General features: G+C 45.9%; 1 protein-coding gene across 5 annotated transcripts in view; it reads left to right on the top strand.

Annotated features, from left to right (window-relative positions):
- Nucleotides 1-25,051, top strand: part of RORA (RAR related orphan receptor A) — a 359,385-nt gene that overhangs the window by 318,105 nt on the left and 16,229 nt on the right. For 4 of the 5 annotated variants that reach the window (XM_063169264.1, XM_063169263.1, XM_063169265.1 and 1 more), the window contains 4 exons: nt 11,527-11,612; nt 19,400-19,541; nt 21,222-21,617; nt 24,838-24,959. In XM_063169264.1, the coding sequence (XP_063025334.1) occupies nt 11,527-11,612; nt 19,400-19,541; nt 21,222-21,617; nt 24,838-24,959 (746 nt within the window). The remainder of the gene's footprint in view (nt 1-11,526; nt 11,613-19,399; nt 19,542-21,221; nt 21,618-24,837; nt 24,960-25,051) is intronic. The other variant, XM_063169267.1, reaches the window with a different exon arrangement.

Below are 25,051 nucleotides of genomic sequence, written 5' to 3'. Positions count from 1 at the left end.
TGCAATTTTTGGGGATGGGTCATCATGTTTTCTTCCTGTGCCCTTTTCCAAGAGAACATCTGAGGAATCCTGATCCCACAGAGATGCTAATATTGCTCCCTCTGAGGTGGGGCAGGGGCTGAATGAGGTGTCTTTCTTGGGGAGAAAAACAAGGATATTTGTATATTTGTTCAGCAGAGATTTGACCTTCTGTCACAACAAAGGCTATGAGCTTTCTCTAATATCTAATGTATTTGCTGGTGCCTTAATATGTATCAGGAAACAAATATCAGCTGTCAACCACTGCTTGGGTTTGAACTTCAGGGATATTTTCTTTGAAATGGAGGGAACATGGGTATAGTTAATCTGTTTTGTGCTCCTCCTTAAAACCTGGAGGAGTAGCTAAGGATGTGGCTGCTTCTGGTGCCCCTCAGTTTCCCTCCTCCTCTGATGACCCCTGCAGGGGCTCACGAAGGGGAGCTGTGGTGAACACCCACATACTCTGGAAATACCCACAGTGGAAAACGTCTTTGTATTAAAAACAGGTGACCCAGTGTCAGGCTGGAAGGATGCAGGATGTGGACTTGAGGAGAGCCTCTTGTGTGAGGTTTGGGGGAATCTGGTTGGGATTTGCTTGCAGTAGCCATAAATCACAGATGGAGTTGAAGAATTCACACTCAGTATTGGCTGCTGGGTGATGAATCCAGGAAGGAGGTGTTGGAGGGAGTTAATAAACGAGTGAGTGCAGCTCAAAGGCTTTTTACTGTTTAGACTTCTGGAGTTGGTTTGGTTGTTATTGTTCACCTTTTAGATGAATCATCCGAAAATGAAAATTTGAACTAGACATTTAGAGTGCACCTTTGTGAGAAACTAATGATTCTACTTGGCATACAGCATCAAAGGAAGCCTTTTTAATGACATCAAATTCATGTACAGCCAAAAAGAAAAAGAAAATATCTTAAAAATGCAGATGTAGTCACATCAGAATGATAGTTTCTAGTCTGGGTGAAATACTTTATTTTTTTCCCTGTAACTTTTTCTTCTAGAATAAAATTCAGGTTTTGAGTAGTTTTTAATCAAAGTGCAGCTCTCTTGTGGGGATGTGGTTTCTGCACCAGCCACATTTGTCTGGCTGTTACTTGATTGTGCAGAGTCCCATTTCTCCATGCACAGTGACAGAGCCTGCAATTTCTGCTGAGGTCAAACCCTTTATAGAATCCATTCAGCCTGGTAAAACAGCAGGACGAGGCTGAATCATGGCAAACAGTGTGAAATGACACTTCCTGGCTTCCCGCTGCTTTGTCACCTCTTCTGAGGTCTGCAGTGCTCCTCCCAAAGTGCCCTCTCTCTCCAAGGGAGGAGCTGCTCGAGTGCAGCTTGACTTGGCCCAGCGGGAAGCACCAAGGAGAGCATGGCGGGCATTGTGATGGAGAGCCTGTGCCTGCTGCTCAGAGCCAGGCTGCCGAGGGGGTGTCAGGGAGTGTTGGTGCTGGGGCTGAAACTCGCTGCGCTTTGTGCAAGCCTGAGGCTGCAGTGGTACCCACCCACAGCGCCCTGGTGCCGCAGGGTCATCGCAGTGCCCTCGGGTTTGGGGCCTGTCCCCTCGTGAAACAGCGTCCTTGAAGCTGTAAATAGTTTCACACTGTGTTGCAAATGATTGGTTTTGGTCAGGTGGGTGTGGTGGGTTTGGTTTTGTTGTTTCCCTGTTGATTTTTCAGTCAGGTACCCTGGCTGTCGGTCTGTTCCGGCAGGCAGCCCGGTGTGATCCCTGAGCTGAGATGCACTTTGGCAAATGGACACCACAAGTGTGTGCAGCTTGCTGGCAAAGCCATGGTGGAGCTCTCTCGGTGTGTGGCAGGAGGGCAGACACTTTGCAGCTGTTCTGGAAGAGCTTTCCTCAGGGAGCCCTGCTGGAATTGCAGCACCAGCCGAGTGCCTGTGCTGCTCCTGGTACGGAGCTCTCTGCGTGCCCACAGGGCCGCAGGGATCCCTCTGGGAGCTGCTTCCCCAGGAGAGCTGGCTCAGGCAGAGCTTGTGGAGCTGTGCTAGCCCTGTTGTAGCTGACTTGCTGAAGTGCTCCTTAACACTGCTGAGTGGTTGAGAAGTTCTTTGTTTTCCTACCACAAGCAAATAAACAGAAATACCAGATTTTCCCCATAGCCAGTGTCGTTAATTAAGGGAAGAGAAGGTGGGAGGACAGTGTTGGAATTAACCAGTTCCAGTGTTCAGAAGACCAGGTCCAGCACTTGAGAGTAGAAAATGGCATCAGACAGGGGCTCTGTGCATTAATCTGTGATGAAAATGCTACAGTAATTTGGACTTGTCACTGTAAAATGCTACAGTTCTTCAAGACTTTATTAAAGTCAAGTCTTTATTAGTTGCTTCCAGAGATTTAGGAAATGGGGCAGAGCTACAAATATGTTTAAGCTTTTCAGTACAGGTTTCTTTTTGAAGAAAGGGGGAGAATTTATTTAGTATTGTCTAGCTAACTCCAGCAAATAAATTAATCCTGTTCTCCTGCAGATTTCACTTCTTGTTTTCCTCTCCATTAGTGGTAGATAATGCAGGACCAGCATTCAGACACCAGGAAGGAGAAGTTGGTGTAGATTTCCTTTTCCCAGTGCAAGAGCACAGTAAGTGGCAAAGAGTACAAGAGCCCTCAGTGTGATGGAGCATTCAGGGCCTGTGAGTGCCCCAAGGTGCCCCCCCGTGCTGCCCCCAGCTCATGGTCTGTGTCATTTTTCATGTCACAGACCGAGTGCTCTGGCTGCTGTGGTGGCACAGGCTGGCTCACAGCAGAACTGTGCTCGTGCTCCGCTGCAGGTGTTTGTCTGGACAATTGCTCCAGGTTAGTAATCATCTGCAGGAAGAAATTAGGAATGTTGAAACAGGAGTGAACTCTAGAATCCTGTAAAAACAAACATGATGCATTCACACAAACCCCAGCTTGCTGCTTACTGGATAAATGCAGTAGCAAATTAGAGCAGCAAAAGTCAGTGTTGGCAGTTCCTATGATAACAGCTCACACCTCTGTTGCTCCTAAAACTTGTATTTTGTCATATTATCAAGAGAAATGTTTTGTAGGTGTGTCATTAGACCTGTAAGCTTTGTTTTGGAAAGTGAAAAAGGAAAGTGATAGCAGTCAGGCCAGCAGCATCCTCCTGCACAGCTCTGTGGCAGCTCCTCTCCCAGCAGTGCAGAGCGCTGCAGGTTGGTGGGGCTGGAGCTCTGCTCACCGTCCCTGGCAGCACGAGACCAAAACCCCAGCTCTGGCAGTAGGTACCAGGCATCTGAGGCAGAGATAAAGGATGATTGTGCTGCTCACACAGACAGAGGAAAGGAAACACCAGCTAGCATCCCATGCTCACAGCACAGCAGCACTAGGGAGGTGATGGTCTCTGTAGCACCTGTTTCTCGACATGCACTTCAGAGCTATGACTAAAACTATGTTATATTTCATTAGAGAATCACATGATTTCAGTGTCACTGTGTTTTCTTATCAAAAACTTCTTCTGAATTGCTTTATGTAACAAGAATTCCATTTAGCCTGGTGAAATTAATTATGCCCCAAGCTCTGTTCATTGTAGCCAGTGTAACTCCTGTTAATTTTCAACCAGAGAAGAAGAGGCATATGAACTTATTAAATGTTTATTCATAAGCACCTGAGCCACCAAGAAAATGAGAAGCCAGAATGGGGCAGAAACAAACTGGTGTTTTATGAAATTTGGAAGTCTGTTCTGACCGTGTGGAAATCATCTATCTTCAATATTTGGTTGCTGTGTGTTGTTACTGTGTGTGTCTGTTGTGCCTGGTGAGGGACCAGAAGGGGATCCCCAGCAGAAGCTGTTGCAGTTGTTGATCCCTTGGTGCACATTTCTGCCACGTTCATGATTGGTGTGTGAGTTCCTGGGGGCAGTGGCAGGGCTGGAGCTGGGGCACTCCGTAGGTGTCAGCAGTGGGAGATGCTGGTGCTGTGTCCCGGCTGTCCCAAGAGCTGCTCCTCGGGCTCCTGGGCAGCAGAACCCCGTGCCTGGGCCCAGCCTTGGATGGGTGGTTTGGGGTTACACTTTGTGGTGTGTCAGTAACGTGCCCAGTCCCAAGCTGCAGCTGTCTCCAGCTGTCATTGCTCCAACAGGGACACTCAAATCATCAGCTTTCAGCTGCATTCACTGCTCAGCCAGGAGAGTGAGAATGTTTTTGGGTGGATAAAGACAAGACAGTGGAGAGAGATGAGTGTTACACAGAAGGACAGAAGGACATCACAATTATGAACTGTTGTATACGTGAACGAGAGGGAGCAAGCATCATCTCTCTGAGTTCCTCTGAAAACACTAGGTCACTTTTTAGCTTGTGTTCCTGAACACTTGTAGAAGTCCTACATTGTTTGTGTTGGCATGTTGTTTTGGTTTTTCTTTACAGGAGTTCAGAATATTATAGTGATTTTATGGTATTAAATGTTTACAGAGATTTTCTAGTTGAATATAACATTAAAAATAGAGATCTCACCATAACAACTTCACTGAAACAGTTCTGCCTTTTAGAAAACACAAACTATTTTCCATCTTGCCTTCTCTCATTAGACATTCAGGTGTCTTTGTTGAAGCCAGTGCTTCACGTAATAGCAAAGCTCTAGTTCTTTACATTAAAATATATGTCAGTAAAATTTTGTGTGGCTTAAAGGAAAACAAGCCTAAACATCAGTGATCCTGGCATGGGAATATGAGCTCTTACTGCACTGTTCCCTTCCACGTGCCCAAATCAAACAGATGTTGAAGGAATTTATAGTGATTCCTCAAAGTCAGTGTTCCAGGCCCCGGAAGAGCTCAGGTGGTGCCGTGCTCTTTATCCTGTGTCTCCTTCAGTAGGGATGTTTGCAGCGTTTGGGAGTGCTGAGCAGCGTCAGTCACCTGCTGAGGGATCCAGATGTGCCCACAGCTCGTCCCAGCATTGCAGCATTTCTGCCTTGTGTGTTTGAGGTGTTGCTCATACTTTACTTTTAATTAATACGTTGGTGGCCATGTTCGTTTCTACTCCACCCAGCACACCCACACACTTCAAAGGATTTGTACCAGTATAACCTCAGTATTTATTTTATTACCAGTGTGATTTCCTAAGGAAACAAGGCTTGGAAAGGTTGTTTGTGTTTGTCTGGTTTTCTGCCCATCACCCCAGTCCTCCCCATTTCCAAGACATTTCAGCCAAGCTTGAGAGCATCGGCAGTTCCAAAGATGTGAAAATTGAAAATCTGAGGGAGTTCCCCACCTGATACCTCCTGAGGGACAGTGTGCAGCCAGGCTCAGCTGTAGGGAGGAGAATCTGAAACAGAGACGAAGATGCAAAGAATATCCCACGTGCTGGGAAGGCTTCTGCTGGAATTTCAACCTTGCTGGACCCCAGAAAAATGCAGCCATGAGATCTTCTGTTAGTTCTTTGGAGCTGTTTGTTGCCAGGTCTGTCAGTGCAGTCTCCAGTGGGGCTGCTCAGAGTGTCTTTGTGGTGGGGCTGGTGCATGGGACAAGCACACCTTCCCACGAGGGGCGAGCAGGCTCTGTCAGACACTTCCTTGTGTTCTGCAATGGCCTCGGGTGTGTCCCCAGCAGCAGCTGGGGGTTCAGTGTCCGGGCTGCGTGAGGGGACAGAGGGTCACTCCACGGAGGGCAGCGATGGGTGCCAGAGCTGTGCTGCCACCAGTGCTCGCTTCCCTGCAACTGCAGCCTGTGCCAGCTGCAGGTGTTCGGAGGCGAGTAATTGCAGCCAGCTCAAATTACTTAGGGTACATGACAGAGCAAATTATTTAGGTAATGAAGCTGAAAATGCAGGAAGATTAGAATATTATATAGTAAAATCATTCCGTGTTAATTCAGTTTGTGATCAGATATCATGTTGCTTTAAATACCACATTACATGCAGTACCCTTGTTTGAGGCAATGAATATGGATGAATATGTCACTGAATATGTATGCCTCCTAATTTAATCAATATACTTACAAACAGCACTAGCAGGGATGTCTGGCACAAAGTGCATCCCTCTGGAAGCAGCTTGGCCCAGTTTGTGTGTGCCTCGTGTGCATTGCAGAGCCCCTGTGCATGAGCTGGGCACAGGTGAGCCCCATGCAGGGAAGGCTCCTGGGCAGGGCCCTGAGCCCCAGCGGTGCCAGCTGCAGCCCTGCCCGCTCTCTGCAGCCCTGGGCAGCTGGGGGTGCTGTGCTGGAGAGCCGGGCATGTGAGGGGTGCCCGCAGTGCCACAGAGGCCCTCAGCAGGAGGGGCTGGGCTGGGCTGGCACACCCGGCAGCGTCTGCCCGAGTCCCTCCGTGCTGGGGGCAGCAGGGTGTCCCTGCAACCCCTGCAGTCCCTGCAACCCCTGCAGTCCCTGCAACCCCTGCAGTCCCTGCAACCCCTGCAGTTCCTGCAACCCCTGCAGTCCCTGCAATCCCTGCAGATCCTGCAATCCCTGCAGTTCCTGCAATCCCTGCAGTTCCTGCAATCCCTGCAGTCCCTGCAATCCCTGCAATCCCTGCAATCCCTGCCTTGGCAGCTGTGGCCAGAGCTCCTCGCACGTGCTCGTGTCTCGCTGGTGCCAGGCAGCTGGGACTCCATAAACCCTGGCAGGAGGGAGCACCTTCTGCACAGGTTTCTTTCCAGAAAATGCTAATTTGTAAATTCAGAAATAGTAAGACATTGTGGGATTTACCTGACTTTCACCTTCTAAAAGTTAGGCTTGTAATTAAAATATCATTAAATTCCTTCACTGTTGAGTGAAGAGGAGGCTTCTCCACTCAGGGGTTCGTGGTGTCTGTGATGAATGAGATGAATCATATGCCCTTTTTCCTTCTTGCTTCCTCCCTTCCTTTCCTCTCTTCCTGCCTTCACTCTAGAGCAGACAAGACAATTAACTTCATTAATTACCCAACTTTCTAGATCACTCAGGTCAGCTGGATGGATCTCCCCTAAAACGCAGACATGGGACCAATTTTTGCATTCACTGAAGAGCTCTTCCCAGGATACCAAATCTGAGGTTTCCTACCTGTCGAGAATTGGGAAAAATTAACTGTGTGCATGTACAATTTTAAAACAAGTGTGAAAGCAGAAGGAGAAAAGGAAAAATCCTTTTTTCTACCCCAAGACCATTATTTTACAATAATTGTAAAATTGAAACAAGCATTTTATTCACAAATGTTAATGGAGAGGAAAAAACTTCTGTCTTTGGAAAACAGTTTTTTTCTCTGTGTTCTTCCAAGTGAGCTGGTAACACACTGAGGCTCTGTGTGTTTCTGTTTAAGGGACAGAGCTGGGGGGAAAGGTGAGCTGTGCTTTGCTTGGCTGTACAGGCTCCTGCCCTGATCTGTCTGCCCCAGTGAGTTAGGAAGAGAGAAGTCAAAGATTTTGATGAGTTGTACAGTGCATTCCCTTACAGATACAGAATTAGATTTTCTTGCTTCTCTACTGGAAAAACTGGACAAGGAATAAAGCAACATTTCGTGATGTGGGAATTAATAAAATGGGCGAGGCTGTCTGGGGGATTTGGCTGGGGGAGGGAACTTGGAACAGGCAGGCAAGCCCAATGAAACCGTTCCAGGTTTGGGAGCAAAGTGCCCTGGAGCAGGAGGGAGCGAGGCACATTCTGCTGTCCCAGCAGGAGATGTCATGGAGTCCCACTGGCATGTTCCCTAGCAATTAGGTGGAGGCTGTGGTGTTATTTGAGCATACCAGAGCTGCCTCACACGGTTGCTGTCTGAAGACAGAGTGGAGGGAGGAAGAATAAATGTTCAGGGGGAAAAACAGTGGCTGTTTTTTCCCTGTAATCCTTGGGCTCGAGTTCCTGTTCAGTGTGATTGTGAGTGCATCAGGGTCCACACTCCAGTTCTGGAAGCTGATCTGACACTGCAGGCAGCCTGGAGACAGGAGCAGCTCCAGGGAAGGCACATGAACCAACCGAGGGTGCTGCTGGGTGCCAGAGGAGCATCTCCTGTGCTGTGCAATGAGCTTGTTTGACATCAGTTTGTAGGGATTGCTGCCTCCAGCCCTCGCGAGGTCCCTTCTTTCTCCCAGGAGCCCTTTCAGAGCATCTTGTGTGGTGGTGGTCTCCTGCTCCAGCTTCCATTTGTTGCTCTTGGTGGTTTGTTTGGGCTTTTATTCCTCCTCTTTGCTGCCTTTGACACAGGACAGCCTTGGTAGGATTGTGGAGCGCTGTTATTTCAGAGTGTGAAAGAGTCTTAGGCCTTTAATCTGGGAGTACAAACTACATCTGTCACCTGGGTATCTGTGGCAGTTCCTAAGCAACCACAAGAGTTTATTTTTTTCAGCAGTTCATATTTAAGAAATAATTTGCTCATGCATGAACCAGCCTGAATCAGCCTGAGCACCACCCCAGGAGACAGAAATTGTAAACTGTAATTTAGGCTAATTCTAGTCTAAAGCATGAATTAGAGTATTTTATGTAATCTTGAAAAATATACCATATAAATAAATGTAAGCAGAGAACAGGTACAATTAATTTGAGCACAGTAGGAAGCTTTAAGTAACTCTGGGAATGTGAGAAACCAAGTCGGAACATATTCTTGACATGTAAAAATATTTCCCACCTGCCTTGTTTGCATAAGAACAAGGTTTTAGCAAGTACATATTTGCATGTCAAAGTTAAAAGTGGGGAAAATATTTTCACCCTTGTAAGAAAAAATGCATAATCTTGGCACAGGCAATTTGCATTTAGTAAGTTGAAAGTATCTGAAGTCCTTTCATGCTGCATGGGAAGTGTATGAACCTGCGACAGGGGTTCCATTTCAATGAGTTGATTTGCACAGGCACCACGTGGAGCAGTAATTGATCTGATCTCGCAGTGCATTCATTTGTACCACAATTGGTTGTGGCAGTCCCCAGCGATCTGTGCTCTGAGATCCCTCCCCTTGTCCTGCATCCCTGAGTGCAGCACTGAGCTGCAGTTTTAAATGCTGTCTGCCTAATTGAAAGTAAGTACCTTGAAGATGTAAATTTGAGGAAATCAGGAATTCTAAAACTATACCTGATTTGGTGCCAGAGCTCATAAAAATGATGTTGGGCAAATGCTGGCACAGCTGGAGCCTGTGAATCTGTGGAGATTCTCTTTTACCAGTAAAGCACCCTGGAAAATGCAATTGGGACTAATTATGGCACCTTTTAGACTATTACTAACCTAGCTTTAGGCCATCACTTTGAAGGCATGTTACATTCCTTCAGAAACGCTCTGCAAATGTCCTGTTGCTTAAGAAATAGGGATTGCATAGACAGGCTTCATGGGTGATTTAACTAACATGCTGGAGATTGTAGATAAACTAGATCCAATTATATCATACCTATTCAAAATAAGGCAGTAATTATGGATATAAAAGTGAAATGTAAAAAATACATTGCCATGTAGCTGTGGAGATAAGCCTTGTCACTGCCCTGTCCAAGGAGCTGCAGCAGGCTGCTGATTCACTGCAGCACGGGAGAAAAAGAATCATGTGTTGGAAAGGCACAACTGGGATTTGGGAGAGCTATTCTGGAATTTGCCCACAGGATTACTCTCTGAATTTGAACTGCACATGGTACAAATTCTGAGTTTCTGTGAGTTCCAGTCTGTTCTCCAGTTTGTTGATGTGAGGGGAGGGGGTTATACCAGCCTTTCTGCCACAAGCTCATAAACACAGTAATAATTAATCTAGCCCATTAATGAAACAGCACATGTGTTGTTTTTTCCCTTTTATTAGTTCACTTCCTGCTCCATTGTGTTTAATGTGTTAGCTGAAAGCAAAGTGAAATTAAAACCATTTTTGGGGAAGAGGCATTTCCTTCCTTAAGTGTCCTAAACAGACCCCTTAATTTCAGCCTGTTGTTTTGTTGCTGCGGGGATGGAGGGGTTGGAAGGTCAGGGATGCCCAGGTTCTTGTGCTGGAAGCCGATACCAGTGGTGTCCTGCTGTGTGGGGCTGCTTGGAGCGCTGCTGGTACCTGCCTGGCCAAAGCCCTGGAGCCTTCCCAGCAGAGTGGGGAGCAAACAGCTCCCGTTTGGGGCTGCTCAGCTGCCACCTTGTTGTTTTTGGTATCACCTGGAGAATATTTTGGGGGATATTTTCGCACAGTTGGTGCTGTGCTGCCAGTCCTCTGTAGGCTTCTGCTCTATAATGATCTTGTGCTTTGGGCCAGATCCTGAGCTGTGCCGTGCTGCAGTGGAATGGAGCACTAACAGCAGTAGCACTGCTGTTAGTAATCAAGATGACTCTTGATTAATAATAAGCATCCAGTTAGGGATTCACTGACATGCAGAATGCAATGTTTTAGTGTGGACATGACCTTTTGAGAGCAGAGTAGAACTGAAATTAAGCCAATGCACTGTAAGACAGCAGTATTAGATGTGATTTGGTGTGTTGTCACAGACCAGAGAGCTGTAAATTGGATGAAGGAGGAGCTCTGTTAAGCAGTCAGGCAGCTTGTGAATGGGTTTGGGCTCCTCAAGGAGGCGAACAGCGCTTGTTAGTGTGTCGCAGTTCCAGACACAGCCAGAGCTGCACCTGCACTGTTCCAGCTAGGCCCTGTCCAGAGCACTGGTGCAGCCTCACCCTGACACGGTGTGCCAGAGCAGGGCTCTCCTGGGGTTGCAGCCACCCAGCCGTGTGTGCTGTGTTTGTGGGCACCCCGAGCACGAGGTGTGAGTGTGCCCTGCTGCTGTTGGTCACTGCAGCACGGCTGTGCACGGCCTGCCCAGAGCTGCCAGCAGAACAGCTGCAGCCATGGGCTCCACGGGCAATGAGGGGCGTCCCTGGGCAGGCAGGAGTCCCTTCTGGGCCTGTGTATTCTCATGGGAAGTGCTGCATTTAGAGCTGGTCACACACCAAACTGAGTTCACTGGCTGGGTTTATATGTATGAAACTACATTTATCAGGGCCTTCATGCCTATAAATGAATGGCATTTTCCAGACTGTGCCAGCTCCTCTGGTTTCAGTAAACTGAGTGCTGCTGTGTTTTCCTGCCTTGTTTGTTCTGTGGTAGATAACACACAACAGGAACCAATTCCCTTTCCATTCAGATAGGCAAGTTTTGGCCATGCAAAATGGGGTTGCTCTCACCTTGTAACTCCTCTTTAGCGTTGGCCCCTCGTGTGGGCTGGGTGGGTGTTGGTGGCTCTGGTGGCCGTGGTGCATTTGCTTCCAGGCAGGACAAGCATTAACATTACCTGCTATGGTCTTGGATGAATACACTTGGAAGAAACCTTTCTGGTGTCATCTTAGCTCTTTGGCCAAAATGTGAACTCTCCTGTTCTTTTTGGCTTTGAAATGCTGATTCCAGCCTTCTTGTGGGTTCTTAAACACCTTCTCAAATGACCCATTTTAATAACCCAAAAGCTATTATATAACGAGCAGCCATAATTTAGTCCAAAGCTCTAGGGGATCCTTGCAGTTCAGCAATGAATAGTTAATGCAGTATAATGTTTAGCAGGTTATTAGTTTTCACTGTACAAATGCTGATCAGGGAATGCTTTTATAAGGTGTTTAAAAGAAAATGTAATTAACTGGTTGCGTGCTTCTGTTGCAGCTCAAATTGAAATTATTCCATGCAAGATCTGTGGAGACAAATCATCAGGAATCCATTATGGTGTCATTACATGTGAAGGCTGCAAGGTAAGCTTCTAAAATATTAAGTCTGAAAAGAAGCATTTAGCCTTTTGATAGTGATCATTTTCCTTCTTTTTTTTAAAGAGCAAGCATTGCTCCTAAGTTCAGTATAAAATAGTTGGGGATTCTGAAGTACAGGTTTTACTTGGACCTTAAATAGGATGTTTCCATGACACACACACCATTACACAGCTGCAGATTTTAGGACATTGCTCCAAATCACACAGTTGTGCTGGGTGTGCTGTGCATTGTCTCTCTCTGCATAAACAGAAGAGGCACAGAGATGATCTGCTCAAGCACAGCACCAAGAGCATTCAGTGCATTCAGCTGAGGGAGGACAAGTCTGCCTTTTTTGAATCTCCCTGTGTGGTTTTGCTCTGTAAATTGCGATGAAGCTCTGCTGAAATAGGGGAGAGCTCTCCCCTCTGTTTTCTTTTGCCCTCTGCTGCAGGTACAGATCTCTTGTGTTTGGCAGGGGAGATGTTTCACAGCAGCACGTGCTCCTGGTGCTCAGCATGCTCAGGTCTTGCTGAGACCACTGCCTGCTCCTTGCAGGGCAGTCACTGCTGTGCAAGGTTTAGGCTTTGAAGTTTTCCCTGGAGTTGTACCTTTGGTGAATCAAGGGAACAAGGATTGCACTAGAAGCATTTCTGTTTTGTTCAGTGTGTCTGTTAGAAGCAGGAATTAAACTGGACAGTGCCAGCAGCAGGCAGGAGTGAAGCTGATCACTCCTTTTGATCCCTAGTGCAGAATTACAGCGCTGGCTTGGGGTGACACAGTGTGCACAGCATGCTCTGGCTTGTTCTTCTCTTCATGGATCAATGTTGCAATCCCATGCTGATAAGTTTTCTCCTCTTAATCTATACTTGAGGTGTGAAGAATTGATGATGATAATAGTTTTTAGTCTACTCTCCTGACCTGCTTGATACCACAACCCATCTTCAAAAAGTAACTTCCTTGCATTCACATTATGAAGTTCTCTTTTGTGTTTTTCCCAGGAAGATTTTTGCATTCTCATTAACACATCCTCTCAGTCTTATGGAAGTATTGGTAACAATGAAGGAAAAAAAGCTATATTAAGAATCTTGGAATGATATGGGAACAGCACCTTCTGCCCTTTCTGACTGCTGTTACTATGGAAAATACAAGAAATGTACTAAAAATGCATTGATAACAAAGTGGTGGCTTTTTCCAGGTTTATGTTGTTAAGCAGTCTTTGTGAGATTTCAGCTGTGGGAAGTGCAGACGTTGTGAGAATTCTGCTCAAGGATCAAGATGTGTTCAGGGTCTGAGAGCTCTTTAATCTTTAGATGGTCTGGGAGCAGAGTACTGGGAGAGAGATCCATGACACCCAAACCTGAGTGCAGACACAGCAGGGTTAACAAGGTGCTGGTGCTTGGCTGGGCCTCCCCACATGGGGCTCCTTGCAGAGCAGGAGCCCAGGACAGGGAAGCTGCCAGCTGTGTTTTCATCTTCATGCACTGAGTGAGAATGTGTGTGCACTATACTGTGGTTTAGAACAAAGAATTTTCCTTCAAGTGCTCTATAAATCAAGTTCTGTTGGAGCTCTGTGCAATCCTCTCTTCTGAGGATTCCACCAGAAGGGTCAGCTGGTGAGAAGGGCAGAAGGGAGGGCAAACAGGCAGGGGTGCTCAGCACACTGAAACCCCTCTGAACCTTGAGGGCAGAAGGTGAGAATTAAGAGTAGCTCAGTGAATGATTTAGGCATTTTCTCCTTCTCTTAAAGGAGCTCAGTGAAGTTTTGTAGCCACACAGTTTCAGACAGAATTTTAAAGCCAATTAATACTTGGTTAACCAAGTTACCTTCCTTTGAGAAGCTCAGTCCTCTTTAGTGCCAGAGCCCAGGCTGGCAGACTGGGGTACTGCTGCTAAGTCACAGGAGGAGTTTACATGACCATGGCCTAGGCAGCAGAAAATGACCTGCTGTGGATTCTGGATTCTCTGGATTCTTGTGCTACACTCTTCCACAGTACTGTCAACAAAGTCTCACCCAACAGAACTATTTTGGCTGGTGAAGAGGTTGGCATAGCTTGGCTCCTGCCAAAGCAGCCAGGTGTGGATTGGTATGGCTTTCTTTTGCCAGCTTTTCTGTGGCTGTGACTGCTGCAGGTTTGAGCATGCTTATGTTGCTCTTCATGTTGTGCTAAAGCTTCCTTTGTAAAAAGTCCCTGGCTGCAAAGAGCTCATTGCCAGTGCTGTGCCTTGGCTCCTGCAGCCCATGCCCAGTCCCAGAGAAGTCAGGGAGGTTCTGCACAGGTGCCACAAAGCCACCCACGTGCATCAGATGGCAGGAGCAGGGCTGTGGCTGTCAGGAGGGAAGAGCTGTGCTGCTGCCCTCGAGCCAGGCCTGTCAGGAATGATCTACAGGCAGCAACAGCCACAGCAAAGTGGGGTGTTTCAGCTTGGACTGGTTTCATTCCAGTTTGGTGTGAACTTTAATGTTACTTAATCCTAATGTTAACTTAAATGTTACTCTGGAAATACTGATAAACAGCAGGAATTACAGTTTATTCAAAACCTAGTCTGTATCAGGGATGAAATCACTGACCAGCTCTTGTCCGATTGACTTTTGCTGGTCCTGTTGCTCTTCTGCTGCTTTGCAGCCATTGCATTTCACAGACTTGAAAGTGTTCTGACCAGGTTGAGTTGTTACACTGCATTTCATATAACTAGACTTGAAGATTTCTATAAACCCCATTAGTGTTTCTGGGAAGTTTTCATTTCCTGCCTTGCTGTGATGTTGCTGGCTGTTCTTAGGAAGTTGGTGGCAATGTTTTGCAAAGGCATTCAGTGCTGCTGACCCCTCAGCCTATTCAGCTCAATTTGAATCTGCCTTTAAAAAAGGAAAATTTAACACCCCTTCATCAAGTCCCCCTTAACTGAAAATTTGAGGTTTTAGCCAGGCTGTATTTTCCACTTTATCTTGGAAGTCTTCTGTGGCTTATTACAAATAAAATAAAATTTTTAAGAGAGGGTAGTTGCAGGAGCACTGCTGAAAAGAATGGTATCTGTATGGAGCACTTCACTCAGCCATTAGTTGTGGGAACCCATTAACAACCTTTTATGCTGTAGGAAGGGAAAGGAAACTGGTTTGTGCACATCCATGTTCTAGCTGGGAGTTGAATTCAGTTCCACATGGTTATACAATGAACTATATAATTTAATTTGCAGATGCAGTTACTGGGTTTTGCTGTCAATAGTTCATGCCCGGCTGACCCACCAGTGCAGTAGCAATCCCTCTCTTTACCTGACTGCAGGTAGCTGGTCTAACAAAGCCCCTCATGCAGGGCATTTCTGGCCGTTTCACATGCTTATCAGAAGGTTTATCAGTACTGGCTTTTGTCTCTTATGTCTTTCAAGACCTCAGATGATCTTGTTGTGGTGTGCTGTCCCTGCCCGTCTTGCTTTCATTTGTTGACAAACACAAGCTCACCCTGTCTTTATTACTGATGTAAAGCTGAATGGTTTTGCTGTTTTCAGTGACACTGTGACTTTGTCTTTATTAACACAGTTTATTAAACAATATTGTCAGAGCACTCTCCTACCTTAACAACTAAAATATGTGCTGGTGGTCATAAAAGGGTTAAAAATCCAATTTGAATGTTTGCCTGTCTTTTGTATTAGAGTGTATTTTTCTAATGTTTCTTTGAAGAAAATTTGTGTTGGTTTGCTTTAGAGAACAGCAAAATAATTACTCCCCCCCCAACTAATTGTTAATTGCTCAGAATATTGCAAAACTTAATGATACGTGGAAGTCTTTAAGTATTAGCCATAAATCATGGGATTATGAATAAGCCTTTGTTGTCACAGGCTCACATACAGTCATTCCAAAACGTCTGCCATTAGGATGCAGCAAGGCAGCTGTCAGCTGTTTTCTTGTAATTAAACAGCCAATGAGCAGCTAATTAAGACATATGTGTATACAGAAGTGGAAGTGGGTATGTTAATGAACTGTAGGAATCAATTCATTAAATGACAATTTGTCAAAAGACCAAACATGAGCTCAGTGTTTCAGCCGTGCGCGGTGCCACTGGGGAGGCACGAGTGGCTCAGGGGCCGCTCAGACCCCAGCGTCTGCAGTGCTGAGCACAGGAGCCACCGACACCGGTAACAGACTTTAAAAACTGCTATTTACATTTCAAAGTCCTTTTTTAACAAGCTGTTATTCCAACTGACTTACAGATGAGAAGTTCCTGTGCTCTTTTTTTCCCCAAACCTGATTTTGTGGCAGTGAACGAACACCCATAGGCTGTGTTGGTGTAACTAGGAGTCTGAAACACAGGGACCAAGCTGTGGCTTGTTACTGCTCTGCTCTTCCGGCACCAGGTGGATCCATCTGCAGGAGGAACAGGGAATGTGCAGAGCTCAGTGCTGGGGCTGGATCTCTGTGCTGCCGTCAGGAGGGGCTGAGACATGGCCCGGGGTGCCGTGGGCAGAGTGCTCTGACCCCGGGGCTGCTGCAGTGCAGCACAGCACAGCTTGTGTCTGTGCTGTGTCTGTGCTGTGTCTGTGCTTGTGTCTGTGCTTGTGTCTGTGCTGGTCAGGAGGGTGCCTCTCTCTGCCTGCCCCATTGGGTCACATGGGTGATGGTTGTAAACATGCACGCAGCACAAAGCATGTGGCCTGGGCTGCCTTGCATAAGGCTTGAACGTATACACGTGTACCAAGGATGCATCCACCTCCTCCTTCTTGGTGGAAAAATTATAGCCAGCTCTGTGCCTCTGGCAAAGAGAGGGACTAGAACAACAGAATGGAGTGTTCTCCTTTTAATAAAGGAGAGAAAAAGCCTAGAAAGAAACTGTAGGTACTTACAGAAGGCTCCTGTAATAGGGGCTTCCCCACGTGTCTTACAGTGATGAGAAAGCCCAAGGACCACCAAAAGCTTACATAACTCACAAGTAAATGACAGCACCATAGAACAAAAATCCTCACTTGACCTTCTTTGTCAATTCACTCCCACATGTCAGATACCTGTGTTTCTGAGCTCTGCACAAGTTTAGATTAGCTTTTGAAGTTTGTGGCAAGCTTTCTTCTTTCTTTTACCTAGTGCTGATGTTTTCTTGGGTTTGTTTTTAAAAGCAATTTACTGTATCTCTGGTTTGTAAAGTGCAAGTGCTTTTAAAGGCCTGGGTTCAGGCATTTCTGCTCTACTGGAAATTTAGCTTCAAGCTGTAACTTAGCTGATATATTGTACACTAAAATGTATTGAGCAGCTGTGTCTCTAGGGAAAATCTGGAAAAGGAAAAAGGCCAGTATTTTCTCCATTATAATACTAAAAATAATATTCAGTTTGACAAGGGTATTCTTAATAAAATATGCCGAAGTGGCAATTCAGAATCAGTGTACATATATATATCTCAGCTAAAGGAAAACATATGGATCCTTGAGGTTATTGGGACATGTTGGTTTCACATGCTGTTTAGGCTGACTTGCAGAATCCCAGAGGTGGCAGAGGGTTTCATGCAGCTCATGTGTGAGCATGTCATCCAGTGTAACTGGAAGAGTGTTTGGAGAACTGAAATTTTCAGGGACTGATGCACAACCTTGACCAGTCATTGTTTTTGTGGTGAATGGCATTGCCCTTAGAGTTCAGCGGTGAACACACTTGTCCTTGCACTGCAGTGACAGACTCCACTGATGGTGCTCCCAGCACTAGAAATGAATCAATGTACTTACCAAGAGTTGGTTTCTCTGGAGGGATCAGTTGTGATGTTGGAATGGCAGACATTTCCATGGTATTTCAGGCTGAATTATTATTATAGAGTGAAATGCATTCAATTGGAGCTCAATATGTGCAATACTTTCAGTCTCAGTGACAATTACCTATTGACAAACATGAAAAAAGTGGTTGAAAGTTCTATCATATGGAAACAAAGAGCAGAAAAAAAGGGTAACAAATTATGTACAGGAAAACAGGATTAAAGACAGCATCTTCAGTTTGTTTGGTTTTTAATATTCCACGTTCCCTAGTAAAGCTTTAATAAAAGGAGTGTAACCAACAAAGACTGGTGCCTTCCTGCTAAGATTGAGCAGGGGCTTTGTCTCAGTGTTTTGCCATGTTTCTGTCTGCAGCCACTTTGATAGGAGCTACTTGAGACTTGTCAAACAGATGTCCTTCCTTTGTTTACTTCACCAAGTATCTGTGCATGTGCTGAGGGACTCCAGCATGAAACCTTTGAGTAAATAACAAATTGGTAAAAGTCCAGCTTTAATTAAAAGGTGCCCAGCCTTTCCAAGGAGCTATTTTCTTTGCAGCACTGTTAATTAATCCATTATGTGGCAACGTAAAACTAAAATAGTGTGCTCACTGCTCTCAAATGCCTCTTTAGAATGACTGCATCTTTGCAGAATCCTTGTGAAGTAGGTATTACACACACAGCAGCTTGTGTTTGGGCAGTCTGTGGCAAAAGGATGAAATGGACTTCAAAGCAAGCAGCTGCAGAGTGGTGAATGACGTGCACCTCTCTGGAGGAGACAATAAAGTTGTAGCTGTGCGTAACCTTCCAGGCTTGCTTTGGAGCTGGGCTTACTCAGGAAAGAGATCATACAGAAAATGTGCTTTAGCTTTTCCCCTCCTTAAGAATCTATATCCTGCACAAAGTTGAACAAAACTTGGGCTGTCAGCATCAAACTCACTCTCACAATAGCAGCAATAGGTGACAGCAGCACCGGTGCAGTGACCATGCCTCTGTCCTAGTGAGGCACCTCAGGTGCTGTGTCTGGGTTTGGGCCCCTCGTGACAAGTGACATTGAGGGGCTGGTGTGGGTCCAGAGAGGGGCAGCAGAGCAGGGGAAGGGTCTGGAGCACAAGTCTGTTACTGGTTTTAAGTCTGATAAGGAACAGCTGAAGGTGCTGAGGTTATTTAATCTGGTGAAGAGGGGGCTCAGGTGTGACCACCTTGCTTTCTACAACTCCTTGATAGGAAGATGGAGCCAGTTGGGGGTCAGGCTTCTCTCCCATGGAGCCAGCAACAGGACAAAAGAAGATGGCCTCGTGTTGTGGTAGGGCAAGTTTCAGTTGGATATCTGAAAAAAAAATCTTTACTGAAAGGTTGAAGATTTGAAAGGGTGGGCGGGCATTGGATTAGACTGTCCATGGAAATGGTGGAATCACTATCCCTGGAAGTGTTCAAAAGGGTCTGTGAATGTGGCACTTTAGGTTTAGTGGTGAACACAGTGGTGCTGGGATGACATTTGAGCTTGATGATCTTAGAGGTCTTTTTCCATCTTAATGATTCTGTGAATCTTTAAAAAGCTTGTTAAGAAATTGTCCTTTGCAGGAGAAACTGTTCAGCATCGTGCTGTGTATTTTTAAACACACACACACACTGGCAAGGCTGAACATCAGAGCCTGCCACTGTCACTCCAGAGAGCAGAACAGGGTGGTAGCTGTTAAATCCTCCCTATTTTGGAGAACTATGACAACCCAGGAAAGATAGGAAATCAAAGTCTATAATTAGTTTTATCTCATTTGAAAAGAGCTAGTCTGCCATATGTAATATGGGATATGTAAAATCAGTGAATAAAAAGTGTAATTCCTTTACATGTTACAACACTTTTTTAATGAACCGCTTCTTGCTAGTTACTGGTTTTTGCTTATTTCTAGGAGAGAAAAAAAAACAACAAAACCTTTAGTTTTAACTTCCTTTAGTTGACTGTAGAGCACTTGAACTTCTTTTCTTTTAAGTATGCTATCCTTGCTATCCTTCAGAGTCTTTACTTGCTCCATCAGTTAACAGCTCCTTGACTTGTGTTTTGCCATGGCACGGCAGGGCTTTTTCAGGAGGAGTCAGCAGAGCAATGCCACGTACTCGTGTCCCCGGCAGAAGAACTGTCTGATCGACCGCACCAGCCGCAACCGCTGCCAGCACTGCCGCCTGCAGAAATGCCTTGCTGTGGGGATGTCTCGGGACGGTAAGCGCTGCTGGGAAACGCTGACACGGGGGCTGCTGGCCTGGCTGCCCAGCCAAAGCCAGCAGTTACGTGCTAACTGTGCATTGGTAGTTGAGATCATCGAGTGAGTTTCAGATGTTGCCCCATATTTTTCTATGTTGTATGCTATGTGTTTTTAGATGCTGCTGTGTACTCGAATGTATACAAATCAGGGCATGTACAAAGTTCTTGGAGTTGTCTTTTTTCTTACTTACCTATTATAGTTCTCAGTTAAGAGCTTTGTCTCTGGTCATTTCGTGAAGATGTAGTTTGTTTTTCTCATGTTAATATATTCATATATTCATTGATATATTCTCTATACACTCATTCCAACTTAAGTGACCTCCTGTAGTTGCAAGTAGCGCTGCCTGGAGCATGGGTCCAGATCAGAACTGCTTCACAGTATCAACTGAAGTTAAATATGTGTATAATGAATAATGGAAAAAATACAAAGAAAAAAATGATGCAGTGTTTTTTCAAAGATGGAATTCTGAAGAAAAGATGTTCCAGCGCTGTTAAATATTAAGCTCAAAATTGCAGCTTGAGTAGTGATGAAAGCCTGCCTCTGCCAAACAGTTGCTTATGTAATTCAGTCAGAACTGGCTTTGCAGCTGAGCCTTGCACGCCTCCCCCACAGATGGAAGGGAGCTGCCACCACTCACCCATCTGAAGATCTGACTCAGTCTTTTCCCCTGCCACAGTGACAGCAGCGCTGCGTGTTCTACAAATACATACACATTACTCTAGGTGCATGAGGCCTTATCAAGGAGATTGTTCCCAGATTATATTTACTTCTTGAATTACATTGTCTTTATTTTTTTTTATTGGCCATGAGACTAAAAACCTGAAACAGTTGATCATTAATGACTACTTTTCCCGACATGTTTGTTTTCCTGTAGAAAAGCTGAAGGCAGCAGTTGCCTTTCTAAGGATGAAGCTTTTACAGCAGATACAGGTCCTTGAAATCCCATGCTGCATCCTTGACAATTCCCTGGAAATTCCCAAACCAGTTGCTGCTGGCATACAGCTAATGCTTCTCAAAGTTGTAGTAATGCTGTGGAGATGCACGCATGCACTTGTGTGCACACACACAGACACACAGGTTTAACAATTACTCATCTACTAAGCATTTTTGCCTGTCACAGAGGCACTTTGGTGGCAGGTTTGGTGGTTCTTCCCACATGCTTTAGTCCCAGTCTCAGTAAAGCTTGCTGTTGATACACTGAGAGAGCCCCCACATCTTGGCACCACACTCTAGGGTCACTCCACAGCATGAGTGTACAGCTGGTTGGAACTGGACAGTTGTCTCAGGCCAGTGTGTTCTGGTTTAGCTTCTGCTTTTCTAGGTAGGGTTTGAATGCCAAAGAGATGCATCTGTCAACCTCAATGCACATACAAGAGAAAATCTTTCCTGCACAGAAGTGGAAAGTTAATGAATTAAGTTAAACCAGTGACTTCTAATGGTCCATTTCAGTGGCATGTCAAGACAGTCTTTTAAAGAGCAGGCACCTGTGTACCTGTCATTGAGAAGTGGTTCTTAGGTCTGTCCATCCTGCAGGTTTGGGTTTGTGCTGTATCCTTGCGTGTAACGCTGAAAGCCTCACAATGAAAAGGCAGTGGTGGGTGTGTAGAGGTGTAATCTCTTGTGTGTCTGTGTTTCAGCCGTGAAGTTTGGCCGAATGTCCAAGAAGCAGCGGGACAGCCTGTACGCCGAGGTGCAGAAACACCGCATGCAGCAGCAGCAGCGCGATCACCAGCAGCAGCCCGGAGAGGCAGAGCCGCTCACACCAACATACAATATCACCACCAATGGCTTAACAGAGCTACATGACGACCTCAGTAATTACATTGATGGGCATACCCCTGAAGGTAGCAAAGCAGACTCTGCAGTTAGCAGCTTCTACTTAGACATACAGCCTTCTCCAGATCAGTCGGGTCTTGATATTAATGGAATCAAACCAGAACCAATATGTGACTACACACCAGCATCGGGCTTCTTCCCTTATTGTTCTTTTACAAATGGGGAGACCTCTCCAACTGTGTCCATGGCAGAATTAGGTAATGAGAGAGAAAAGCTTCCGTTGTCATTGTCTTAACGGTACCCTTTGGATGAAAGTGGCACGTGTAGCCAGTGATAGTGAGAATGCTGCTGCAGGAGAGCTGTGGGCATGGATGGGCATTCTTGTGTGAAGTGCACAGCAAACACCCTGATTGATCTCAGGGCGCACGGGAACTCCTTTCTGCTCTGGACTGAAGCTCCCTGGGGATTGGGGTTAATCAGTGCTGCCAGTGTTGCTTTTGCTTTCAGTGCTTGCTGTAGAACCCTGGGAATACTGAAGAAGAAGGTAATTTTTAGTGTTGAGAAAACAGGGCATTTCTTTATTTGCAGATTATTTAAAAAAAAATTACCTCCTTTTCATTACCTCAATACTGTTAGTCCTAACAATAAGTGATGAGGCTGATTTTCTTCTGCTCTTTACCTGAGGAAAGCACTGGGCTAATCTGAGGGCAGTTCTTGTCACTTATTGAAGAGGATCTAGCCCCAAATACTGAAGGACATTTTTGAATGTAGCAAGTTTTGATAATTTCTCTAAGAGCCTTATAACAACCACAGTAATTAGCACATTTTACTTTAAACTTTTCCCTTAATGATTACACTAAGGCTGAATTCCACAAGTATGACTTGTCAACAGCTGAGACTGGAGTTAGAGTGTGCTGTGTTATAAACAAAGTGGAACAGGACATCAAAGAACTGGTTTCGTGATTCCATTACTTATGTAAGCAGCCAGGCATTTAAAATTGATTCTTTAAACTTGCTGAAGCAACATTTTTTCTAATTATTTTATTATGAAAATCTAAAAATAGTTCAAAAAATCAGGTATTGCACACTAAAATTTTGTGTGGTTTATTTTATGTTCTTTTGAGAAGTTTTGCAGAGAGGAAGTCACAAGAAGCTTGCTTTTTAATGTCCTTATGTTGCAGAATGCTGCAACAATGTAATTTGTCCTGACAGCCAAAATATTGTGTCTGGCATCAGTTCAAATAATTTCAGATAGGTAAAAAGGAGAGAAGAAAATGTCAGGACAAAGGCAGCACTACGAGCTTTGTCTCAGTGAAATGACTGCTAATTTTCTCATGGAAGGTATTAAAAAGATCTACATTAAACCCACCAAAAAAAAAAAAAAAAAAAAAAAAAAGAGTTTTTCCTTTGCAGGCCCAGTGTTGAGTTTGGACCACTGGCCTAACAAAGTTTGTCCTGTTGCTTACCTTGATTTACACAGTGCTTTGTTTAAAGCCTGCACAGCGTGATTGGGGTGCCCAGCATGAACATTACTGAACAATGTTTGAAGAATGTTTGTCTGCCAGACGAAGGTTTCAATTTAGAAAGGTGTGGCTGTTCAATGAAAATATTTAGGTGTGTGCTGAAACGCAGTGCCAGAGTGAGGCAGAGGTTTGTGAATAACATGGGAATATTTCTCCTCCTGCATCCTGCAAGGGCACGGGGATCATGCTGTCAGCTGCTGCTACCAAGAACAAGTGTTTAACTATACACTTGTTAAAAAAAAAAATAAAACTGCTCTGAAATACATCAAAGCTATGGTGACAAAGTATAAATTACATTGTGTTCTACCTTACTGATTGCCCAGGTAGCACATATAATCTGCTTTTATTTCATCTGTATGTTAAAGACTTTTCAGGCAATATCTTACTCAAACTACTGACAGACATTGGTCCAGCAGTTCAGTTTGTGAGGAGCTCTTTGATCATTACCAAACAAAGCCAGTTTCACTGAAGACCCAATAAGGCAGTCCCTCAGAATACCTCCGTGTTGTAGTGACCACCATTCCTCCTTGGTTTGAGCCTTCATTTTCAGTGGCCAAACAAAGCAGGATTCTGAGACAAGTCCCCAGGCCTCTACTTGTCACGTGCTAAAATAGGAGAACATGCCCACCTGAAGGGTCAGGGTAGGAAAGGGGAAGTTAAATAAAAGTGGAACTTGGGTATCTAAATTCTGTTCAGGCTTTTGAAAGTGTTCCTAAACATTTATGGAACCAGGTTTTATTAATAAATGTAAATCTGCATTATGCATCTTTTAATCAAGTGTAGCAGCAGAAAATATTTCTATTTCAAATTAAAACGTATGGAACTTTTAAATCATGTGCAGTAAACTAGGTGACTACTCTAAAGCTGAAGGAAAGCAACCCGTAGTGTTAGGGATTTTTTAGTGTGTTATCTTAGTCTTCTGGATTCTCTAATAGATGCATTTTTGTGATATTTTTTAAATTTTATGAGAGTAGGGAAAAAAACCACTTTTCCCTCCCAGGCAGCCTCATGGAACCAGAGTCCTGCCTGAGAGAGTGCTAGACAGGTGCTGCCTGTGTTTGCCTATTGGAAAGCGATGGCACTGGCAGCTCTGCCTGCCTGGCAGTGCCCTTCTGTCCCGTCCCTGCTGTGCCCTGCGTTCAGCACGGCCTTGTCCAGCGCTGTGCGCTCGCTGGAGGCGCCATCCCCCTCTCCTTCCCACAGTTCCTGCGCCTGTGGTCCGTGCTGTCCTTCTGGGCCCGGTGCCGGGTGCGCCCCAACGGTGCCCGGTGTGCCCCCGTGGTGTTCGTGTACGGTGTGTCCCCGCGGTGTCCGGTGTTCCCCAGCGGTGCCCGGTGCCGGGTGTTCCCCCGCGGTGTGTCCCAGCGGTGCCGGGTGTACCCCCGCGGTGCCCGGTGTGTCCCAGCCGTGCCCGGTGCCGGGTGTGCCCCCGCGGTGCCCGGTGCGTCCCAGCCGTGCCCGGTGCCGGGTGTGTCCCAGCCGTGCCCGGTGTGTCCCAGCCGTGCCCGGTGCCGGGTGTCCCCCCCGGTGTGTCCCAGCCGTGCCCGGTGCCGGGTGTGCCCCGGCGGTGCCCGGTGTGTCCCAGCCGTGCCCGGTGTGTCCCAGCCGTGCCCGGTGCCGGGTGTGTCCCAGCAGTGCCCGGTGCCCGGTGTGTCCCAGCCGTGCCCGGTGTGTCCCCGCGGTGCCCGTGTCCCCCCTTGGCGCCGCTTTGTGCCGGTGCCCAGCTCTGGGTCAGCGGCGCCCTCTGGCGGCGGCTGCGGGCGCGGTCTCCGGCCGCCGTTCAGCGGCTGCGCCTGCCGACGCCGGTTCCCAGGAAAGTCAAAGCAAAGCCATTTTCTCTCTCAGCTCACCCTCTCCCCTCCCCCTGTTGCAGCTGAAATGTACGAGCTTTTCTCGTGTCTGAAGGTATAGCTTTGCATTTCTAACGCGTGTCGCTTTCTGCTCTTTCTTCTAGAACATCTTGCACAAAATATTTCCAAGTCACACATGGAAACTTGCCAGTACTTGAGAGAGGAGTTACAGCAGATAACATGGCAAACTTTTCTGCAGGAAGAAATTGAGAACTATCAGAACAAGGTATAAAAGCATGCCAAGATACGGCATGGTTTCTTTAAAGCATGGTATTTCCATAACACACTGCAAAATTCACTTTTTCACTGCTTTCTCCT

This window comes from Melospiza melodia, chromosome 15 (assembly GCF_035770615.1).
Source record: "Melospiza melodia melodia isolate bMelMel2 chromosome 15, bMelMel2.pri, whole genome shotgun sequence".
NCBI lineage: Eukaryota > Metazoa > Chordata > Aves > Passeriformes > Passerellidae > Melospiza > Melospiza melodia.
Note: the sequence above shows the minus strand (reverse complement) of the source record. Positions and strands in the feature narration are given on the sequence as shown.